Source organism: Xiphophorus maculatus, chromosome 17 (genome assembly GCF_002775205.1).
Source record: "Xiphophorus maculatus strain JP 163 A chromosome 17, X_maculatus-5.0-male, whole genome shotgun sequence".
Taxonomy (NCBI): Eukaryota; Metazoa; Chordata; class Actinopteri; order Cyprinodontiformes; family Poeciliidae; genus Xiphophorus; species Xiphophorus maculatus.
Window position 1 is genome coordinate 17,614,413 of NC_036459.1, and position 9,481 is coordinate 17,623,893.

Here is a 9,481-nt window from a genome sequence, read left to right on the forward strand (position 1 = left end):
GTTTTACCTTTTCATGATTTATAGCTCTTCTTTAGTTGTAGAACTTTAAAAAAAAAAGCTCAGAAACTCTTTTATTAAACCATCCTTGAACAATTTAGCCATTTCATTTTATTAACCTGAATATCGGAATATTTTATTAAAACAAAAACCCTGTTAATGTTTTCAGATGGTTTTCTTTACAGCCGTTATATTTGCATGCTCCCAGTTTTTCCTTTATTTTAGATATGTTAGGTAGTCATGGAGATCGCTTTATAATAAATGAGGATTGCCATATGTGACACACCGGTGACCTGTCCAGGGTGTACCCTGCCTCTCGCCTAGAAAGTCAGCTGGACTGAGGCACCAGCAACCCTCCTGACCCCGCTAGGGACAAGGGTGTTAGAAAATGGATGGATGGAGGATTGCCATATATCAAAAATATATTGTAATAATGGGAATCAGCAAGAGAAAATTTGGGGGCAAAGAATACATATGTAAAGATATAATAAAAGGGATAGAATTTTTTTAAAATTAGAAAATAATACAATGGAAATAAACACATTGAGAATAAAAATAAAGGTTTGTAAAATGTACATATTTAGGCAAAAAAATAATAATTAGGCTTTAAAACAGTTTGCTTACGAAATGAGAATACACATTGGTGAATGGGCAAATTCACTCAGTTCCCCCTGCATTGTTACTTTATTAGTCTTTAATTAATTGCATTCATCTACAGTCCAACACCGCCTCTTTTTATTTGTAAGAATTAGAAATAATCATTTGTGTTGGTTATCACAATTTTCTTTAAAACATGTCCTAAGTTTACTTTAACCACGTATAAATCAATCACGTTCAAATAAAATGTCCAGAACATAATTTATTAGTAATTATTTTTTAGCACAAAAACTGTCTCGCATCCACCCTTTAAAAAAAAACTTAAATTTTGTCCCATTTATAATTTACTTTTTGTTAAGCTAAAATCGAATAAAGATCATATAATATTAATGTATGGCGCTCAAATATTTCTCCAGATGACAAAATGGTTTAAACCTTTTTTTTCTACACTTTTTTTTTTTTTTAATGAGGCATATCACTGGGCAGCCCTCTCCTCTTTGACAACAAATCGGGTCCTTCGTTTAGCGCCAGTTTAGATTTTCTTCTGTGTGGAAGCAGCTTTGTCGAGTCTGTGAATTAAATTACTATCCGCCTGGTTGGGACGGAAAGACGGTGACCAAAGAAAATAAAAATAATACTTTATGAGGTTCTAATATTTGGTTTGGTGTCTCCGGTCCAAGCAGAGGACAGGAAACCGAGCAGCTACGAACGGAGGTAAGCGTCGACTTGCAGTTGGAGTCAGACATGGAGAGAAAGTACTTTATTTTTAATATTTACATTTTTTTTTGTTTGTTTTGGTGTTCGCGAAAGTAGAATGTATTTCCGGAAATAAACGGTGTTGCGTTTCATATTCATTTTAGACGTGCGTGTGTTAGCAGTCTGGATTAGCATTTTACTCCTGTGACGTCGGTGAAGAATGTAACGCAAACTTGTTGAGAAAAAGATTCCGTTTCTCAAAGCTTTAACCTTTAAATACATGACGGTTCAAACACCCTCTGACAGATCAGCTTTACAGGTTGGGTCTTTATTCATATTTTTTACATTCAGTATTAACACAAATTGTTGATTGGTTCAAAATCTGTACAAAATAAAACAGGTGAATCTGAAACAGCCAGACATTTCACAGTGATGTAATATGAATTGTCATGTTTGTCTGTATAAATGAACTCATTTTAGGATGTGCTAAAATTCAAATGTCTTCTTCACAGTTGATAACGTAGCAACCACAATTTTTGAGTGAAAAGGTTTTTTTGTTTTTATTTTATGAATTCAAAAGCTGCCATATTGCTGTCATCTCAGATTGACTGATCATTTAATTACATTTTATTTTTTATGTCAGAATTGCCATCTGAGATCAGCCGCAGTCGGCACCTCTAAAATGGACAGTAAGTATTATAAAGTTTAACACACATCAAAGTAAAGACTTTTGGAGTTTAATACTTAGCGGCTCTTTTCTCCCTCAGGTGAGGACGACCTGGACATTCTGACGGCGCTCCTGGACGAGAGCGAGGAAGCCGGCGAACCGCAGGCGGACGATTTGGACGGGCTGTTCGATGAGGACGACGGAGACGAGGAAGGGTACAAAGAGGACGGCGAGGGGACGGACGCCGTGTCGGAACTCTTCGGGGACGTTGAGGACATTGAAAACGAGGAGAAGGACGTGAAAGGAGGAGGAAGTGGGGGAGAATCCCGCCCCGCCTTGGGCAGGTCCAAAGAGGATTTGCAAGGTTTGTCTCGCATCACTTCACTCCAGATTTGTTTTCTGCTCCACTGAGGAATTTTATTTATTTATTTTTTTTGCTTTCTTAAACGTGTCCTTGTATTTTCTGCAGAGGAACTGAGGCGGATGCAGGAGCAGATGCAGAAGCTGCAGCAGCAGCTGCAGGCGAGCCAGAAGAGTTCAGCTTCTCCCAAAGCAGGGAGGTCAGAGCCGACACCGAGCCAGAACCCAGCGTCCAAACCGAGCCGGGCCAAAGCTGAGCCACAAGCAGGTAAACGTGTTGCTTAGCAACTCTACTGAGCTTCTACTACACTGCTGCTGGAGGGCCAGGAAAAAACTCATTGATTGGCTTTTAGGGCTGAATTCAAACCTTGTTGGTTGTGATACGGAATAATTAAGCAACAATTAACTTCTTATTTATTTGTTTTTATTATTATTTTATATAATTAAACAGGAATGTTTGTTTCTATTATTTCTGTTTTCATTTTATTACATTCATAATTATGCAGCAATAAACTTATTCTTTTTTTTTTTTTTACTGTTTTAATTTTTTTTTTTTATAATTGGGCAAACTTATTTGACATTATTATTTTTATTGTTTTATTTGTTTTATAAAGAAGCAACAATAAATATCTGATTTAAGATTATTTACGTGTATTATTTTTGTTAAATTAATCAACAAATGATTTTGTTATTTTGCTTTCTTTTTAGTATTTTTATAATTAACAGTAAATTTATATAAAAAAACATTATTCCTTTTTTAACTATTTTATAATTAATAAACTTTTAATTAATTATTTCTTATTTATTAAGCCCCAATTACCTGTTTTAATTTATCATAATTTTAATTTTTATATTAGAGAAAAAAAAATTATTTACAGTTAAGCAACAAACCTTTACTTTTTTTTTTTTTTTGGTTACTTGCTTAGCACCATTATGTTTATAATTTAGCAATAATAAATTTTAAATTTTTTTAAAATTTGTTTTACTACATTGTTTTACAATTAAGCAAAAATAAACTAGTTTTTTATTTAGTTATTATGACTTTTTATATTTATGTATATAAAAGTGCAAAAATAAACTTAAATCATTTTAAAAAACAACAATTCAGAGCAGAACTTTTGAACCTAAAGACCCAAAGTAAATACCATCTGTGCCGTCAACTCTTCCCCGGTTCTGTCTTTCCTTTGGATGTTCTTGTGACTTTGTTTTCTTCCAGTTTCAGCGTCTTTATCCTCTCCGGCCACAGGGGGGAGCTCCAAGCTGCAGGAATCCTCAGACTTCCTCTCTCAGCTCAGCAACGCAGACTCATTCAAACTTAAACCAAGAGTGGCTCACCAAGCCAGACCTTCACCTCCAGGTCACACCTTCACTCTTTGACTCACCCCGGTCTATTCAGCTCTGTGAATCAAAGCTGTCCTTGCATCTCATCTTGCGTGTATGTGCTGCTTTCAGAGGATAGGAAACCACTGGTGGAGGTGAAGATCGGCAGCTCCTTCCAACCTCTAGAGAGCACCAGCGAGCCCTGCGGTCGCCCTCTCTCGCCCCCTCCCTCCCACGTTCGAACCTCAGCGGCTGGAGAACCTAAACCGTCTAAACCAGTGGCTCCACCTCCTGTTCCTAAAGACGTAGGGGTGGAGAAGTACTCAGGACTGCGGCTCAGGTCAGAGCCGCTAGCCTGTGGTAGAGGCAGTCGTTGGTTCATTGAGCTGTGGAGGACTGAGGTCTGAACTGATGCTTTTGGTCGATGCTTCATCAGGAAGCCGCGAGTTTCCTCAAGCGAGATGGAAAGAAAGATGGCCGACCGGCGGCTGATCCGGCTGTCCCAGGTGCCGGAGCGGCTGAAGCGGGAGAAGCTGGAGGACAGCGACTGGGTGACGTTCGCCGTACTGGTCAGCAAAGCTACGCCCCAAAGCAGCAGCAGCGTATGTTGTGATGCTTTATGTTATTACTCTGACCCCCTCGACCCTTGACCTCCCATTGGTTTCATGACTCAACCTTCTCTCTGCAGGGCAAAACCTTCAGCGTCTGGAAGCTGAGCGACCTCCACAACCTGGATGTGTTTGTGTCCCTTCTGCTGTTCGGTGACGTCCACAAGGAGCACTGGAAGATGGAACCCGGCACGGTCGTAGGAATCCTGAACCCCAACCCCATGAAGCAGAGAGACGGCTACGACGGGGTGAGGTACACACACTCAGGCTGTTTTCACACCTGATAGTCCAGTAGACTCGGTTGGTTGGGGACCAAAATTGCAACATTTGTACCATTTCCAGCTGGTGTGGTTCACTTTCACATTGCACTGAGTCAAACCAACCAAACTAATTGTTCCCTACCTGTTCCCCTCCTCGCCTGTGGTGGCGTTACACCAAGAACCACTGAAGGAAACGACAGGAAAACCTCAGAGCAAGACACTGAACACAACTTTCTTCTTCCCAAAATGTAGTGGCGTTATATTTTAGCGGTTGTAGGATTTGTCCACAAGCTATTTCTCCCGCGAGTGCTATATTTACATGTTTGTTATGGTTGTATTTTCCCAGAATTCTTCTTGTTAGAATCTGCTTCCTGCTTTTGGAGCATTTTCTTGTCTGCTTGACGTTCACATATGCTTTCAAACTGAGCCAGACTTCATTTCAATCGAACCCAGACCTAGTTTTTTAGGCGGATCAGAGTTCTATTCCACATTCAAACAAACAGGACCTTCTGGACCTTCAACTAGAGTTCAACTAAAGCGGACTAAACAGGGCGGGTGTGAACGCACCCCTAGAGACTCTGAAACTGAGCTTCATTCCCAATCGTCCCTCGCTGCTAACACCCTGGTTGCCCTGCAGGTCAGTCTGACGGTAGATCATCCTCAGAAGGTTCTGGTGATGGGGGAAGCTCTGGACTTCGGGACCTGCAAGGCAGTGAAGAAGAGCGGGGAGCCGTGCTCTCAGATCGTTAACCTGGTAGCCCTCTGTTTGCCGCAGCTTTGTCGTTCCATTCCGGCTGTCTCGTCAGATGCTAACCACCTGACCCTCTCTGCAGTACGAGTGCCAGTACTGCCAGTACCACGTCAAGGCCCAGTACCAGAAGATGAGCTCCAAGAGGGCCGAGTTGCAGTCGTCGTTCTCCGGGAAAGCCCCCAACCGGGTGAAGGGGAGCGGGAAGGGGGGCAGCCTGAGAGAGCGTCTGTGTCAGGATGGCTTTTACTACGGGGGGGTCTCCTCTGCTGCCTGCGCCGCCTCCCTGTGAGTCCTGCTGAAACTACAATCTAAGTTAATGTTCTTTATTGTAAAGGTTCTACTCAGCTCAGGCTTAGTTTCAGAGCGTCCAAAAAAAGAGTCTGGAATCCAAGTAGCTAAAATTACATTTTGAGGCCTTAAAATGTCTTAAATTCATTGAATAAAAGTTAGTTGGCCTTAAATGCATTAATCATGGGTCTTAAATTTGGTTGTGACAGGACTATTTAATTTCGTACTTAATTTATTTATTCTTTTCCTCATGGGACTGTCAAACTCTGTCAGGCAAGAGTTTGAGTTGCCCGCGTTACGAGTTGAGGCAGTTGAGAATACCACTAGCTAGCTGCTAATATACCCTTGCTACCTAGCTAGCTACTTTTACATCTATCATGGGTTAGTGAGCATCCATCACCAGTTAGCTGGACAAAGTTCGTACATTTCTGTGAAGATGCAGAGATGCAGGTCTTAAATTCCATTCATAATGGTCTTAAAAAGCTTTTAAATTTGAGTTGGTGAAACATGGATTAATCATGAATATTGTATATGTATTTTATATGATAGATCAACACAGAGTAGTGCATAATTATGAAGTAGGAAGAAAATTCTGCATGGTTTTCATATTTTGTTTTTACAAATAATGATCCAAAACATATGCCATGCACTTCATGTAGGATATTGAGCTGTTAGCGTGTCATGACAGTTATGAGTCTGTCATACAGCAACAGTCTTGAGTCAGAGGTTTCTTCAGAATTGTTGCAACACTGACAGCTTCTGGACAGCCTTCCTGCCAACAGCTTGAATGTTGATGTTTCCAGATTCTGGCTAAATGTGCAAAGCTCCAACAGACTCGTGCACACACCATGTTTCAGATGTTTGTATTGTAAATAATGTTTACATTTATTCAGAATTTTCTTTTCTTAGGTTTTCAGTAAAACACATCTGCGGCTTCAGTAACTAGTGAAGTGTGTTGCAGGACTGCATCTAAACCGACCAAACCGGTCCAGAAAACCCTGGACAAGCTGTTTGTGAGAGGATCGGCTCAGCTCATCAGTCAGGCCAAGAAGATCGGTACGCTGCCTGTATGGTTTACCTCAGCGCTCAGCGTTTTCACTTTATGTCTTTAATGAATACAGAGAGCTGCAGTTGAGTCGTTTATAAAAAGAAAAAATCTGATGTGAGACCTCAGTTTTCTGGCGATTCCCAGGTATGCAGTCCGGGGAAGTTTCCGGATGCTCCAACGAGTTCAAGAGCCTGATGACGATGCCAACCCCAGGAGCTCTGCAGCTGAAGAAACACCTGGAGCAGGACAGCCAGCTGGGTGAGCAGCGGGAGGAATGATAATAATAAGTACTAGAATAACAATAATAATACTCCTCCTGAACTTGACGTTTGTCCTCAGCCTCCAGTGATGCAGCCGGAGCTCCACTTCAGTCCATCTCTGCGTCCGACCTCTTAAAGCAGCAGAAACGGAAGCAGCGGGAGCTCCTGGAGAGCCGTCGGCACAGGGTCCAGCAGAGGGCGCCGCAGAACCCGGGCAGCACCGCTACGACGGGGCGAGCCAGTCTCACGTCCCCAGAGGCTGCCTCGGAGGTTCCCATGGCGACGTCGGACGCCCCGACGCTGGGCCGCGGCTTCTCCAAAGGCGACGACATTCTCTTTTTCGACAACAGACGGCCTCAGGCTCCACCCCCTAGCGCTGTCAGCCTATCAGCCGCCAAGCTGGCCGCTCTGAAGAAGCTGAGGGGGAAAGGAGCGGCGCTGGAGAGGGAAGACCCCAACGCCGTGAAGAGGAAGAGGAGCGACAGCAGCGACATCAACGCCCGAGTAGAGAAGAATCGGACGTCCCCGAATGGTGCGTACAGAAGTGTTCACACTTCAAGGTATTATAAATTGAGTTAATCTAAAGTTAACTGATCTTATCGACCGGCTAACGATTAATTGATAAGCAGCAATTTTATTAAAAACCTGCATTTTCCCTTGTATCAAGATGGCCTGAAATGAAAACATAAAGGGCAAATTTTTCATAATATATTGAATTTTTTAAAAATCATTACAATTTAAAATGTTGTGTTAGCTTTATTAAATATTGACTGAATAAACAGAAAATCATAATTTCTCACAAACTAAGATATATTGGTAAAACATAAAACACGAACCTGTTGCAGACTTTCAATATGTTTTATAGAATTATACTATTTTATTAGCTCACCTGCTCAAGGATTACAGATGGGAACCAGCTAGAGCTAAATCTGGTGCTAGGCATCTTTTATTAATATTTTTTGCACATTGTCCCATTGTGACACAAGCCTCGCATTTACTTTGTAATCTTTTGGCAAGAAAGGAGGTGGTGATTTTTTTTTTAATTTGAATTTTATTTTTGGAAGGTGACTATATGTAGCATAGTCACGTCCTCAACTTGACGTTTGTCCTCAGCCTCCAGCGATGCTGACGACAAACAATTGGTTCTGCTGATGCATGACCAGTATCGCCCTCTGCTGGATGCCAGCCAAACTACAACACCGAAATTGGCAGATATGTTTTAATCAATTTGAGATCGTTTTAATCTAATAAACCATTAAACATAAGTCCATTATATTTTGCATCCTTCTTTAAAATGATTTCTGAGTACATATAGAACTCCTCCTTTGTCTCACCTGCTCAGGCGGGCCGTCTGGTAACGGGGAGGAGGAGCCTGCCCTGAAAAAGAAACGCGAGCAGCAGCGCTACGTGGAGTCTGAGGAGTTCCAGAAGATCCTCAATGCCAAATCTCGTCACAGCGTCGCGCTCCAAGCGGTACGACCAGAGATTTTATTAAAAAAATGTTAATGTTTAGCTTTCAGGACAGATCCAAATAACCGAGGCCGCTTCCTGCTTCCGCTTCCTGCAGTCAGAGTACCAGCTGCAGGAGCGCTACTTTAACGTTCTGGTGAAGAAGGAGCAGATGGAGGAGAAGATGAAGGCAGTCAGAGAGATGAAGTGTCGGGCTGTCACCTGCAGAAAGGTAGATTGTGGCGTTGCTGTTGGAACGTCTCCGTCTGTCGTTCCGGAGTCTGATTCTTTCCCCACCTTCCTGCTCCTACATCTCCAGTGCAGCTACACCTACTTCAAGCCGGCGGATCGCTGCGTGACTGAGAACCACGAGCTGCGGTGGCACGACGCCGTCAAGCGCTTCTTCAGATGTCCCTGTGGACAGAGGGCCATCGCTCTGGACAGACTGCCACACAAACACTGCAGGTAACCCCAGAGACCCTCCTCTTCCTCCTCTTCACGCTCACCCAGAACCGCCGCTGCAGACTAAACTGAGCTGCTGTCATTTCCAGCAACTGTGGGCTGTTTAAATGGGAGCGAGACGGGATGCTGAAGGTAAGACAGAACCCCAGGAGAGGAGAAGCACAATGCATGCTGGGAGATCTGAGCTGAGGTTCTGGATCTTCTCTTTCAGGAGAAAACTGGACCCAAGATCGGAGGAGAGCTTCTCCAGCCTCGAGGAGAGGAGCACGCCAAGTTCCTCAACGGCTTGAAATGAACCACGGAGAGGAACGTGTGTTAAGCTTTTTATAATTATGTAGCAAAATTTCTCACAAACTAAGGTTTTAAATTTAGATGTTTTTTTAAAAGAATATTCAGATGTTTAAGGTATTGAATTTGTAAACAGGCTGAATAAAGCAGGACTTTACAAAGTGTCATGTAAAGGTCTGTTTTTATACTTTTTAATAAAAAAGTTTACCTGAAAACTTTGGGTGTAAAAATGAGGAAAAATTATTTCTATTGTTTTTTCTTTTCCTCTACACTGTCTTTTAAGAAAAACAAAAGAGGATGTTTTCATCCACTTTTTCAATTTCTCCAAAGTTATTAAATTAACATTTAATAACTTATTTTTCCCAAGTTCAATTTTGTTTTGTAATTTAAAAAAAAATACCCTACACTCCTTTTTCTGAAAACATATTAA

General features: G+C 41.9%; 1 protein-coding gene across 2 annotated transcripts; it reads left to right on the top strand.

Annotated features, from left to right (window-relative positions):
* The first annotated feature begins 1,092 nt into the window (after positions 1 to 1,092).
* Positions 1,093 to 9,251, top strand: mcm10 (minichromosome maintenance 10 replication initiation factor). Of its 2 annotated transcripts, none has more exons than XM_014472128.2 (18): positions 1,093 to 1,308; positions 1,934 to 1,979; positions 2,058 to 2,321; positions 2,427 to 2,585; positions 3,534 to 3,674; positions 3,770 to 3,977; positions 4,074 to 4,239; positions 4,326 to 4,493; positions 5,143 to 5,259; positions 5,339 to 5,541; positions 6,506 to 6,600; positions 6,737 to 6,850; positions 6,932 to 7,384; positions 8,195 to 8,325; positions 8,420 to 8,533; positions 8,621 to 8,766; positions 8,853 to 8,895; positions 8,975 to 9,251. In XM_014472128.2, the coding sequence occupies exons 2-18, from the start codon at positions 1,973 to 1,975 to the stop codon at positions 9,056 to 9,058; spliced, it is 2,613 nt and encodes an 870-aa protein (XP_014327614.1). In that variant the 5' UTR covers positions 1,093 to 1,308; positions 1,934 to 1,972; the 3' UTR covers positions 9,059 to 9,251. The 2 variants fall into 2 exon arrangements, with proteins under 2 accessions (XP_014327614.1, XP_023205604.1); XM_023349836.1 differs by having other exon boundaries at positions 3,564 to 3,674.
* The last annotated feature ends 230 nt before the right edge of the window (positions 9,252 to 9,481 follow it).

Coding starts and splice junctions, on each gene's coding strand:
- mcm10 (XM_014472128.2), top strand. Junction 4,494..5,142: donor AGAGAGACGGCTACGACGGG/GTGAGGTACACA, acceptor GTTGCCCTGCAG/GTCAGTCTGACGGTAGATCA. Junction 7,385..8,194: donor GAATCGGACGTCCCCGAATG/GTGCGTACAGAA, acceptor TCACCTGCTCAG/GCGGGCCGTCTGGTAACGGG.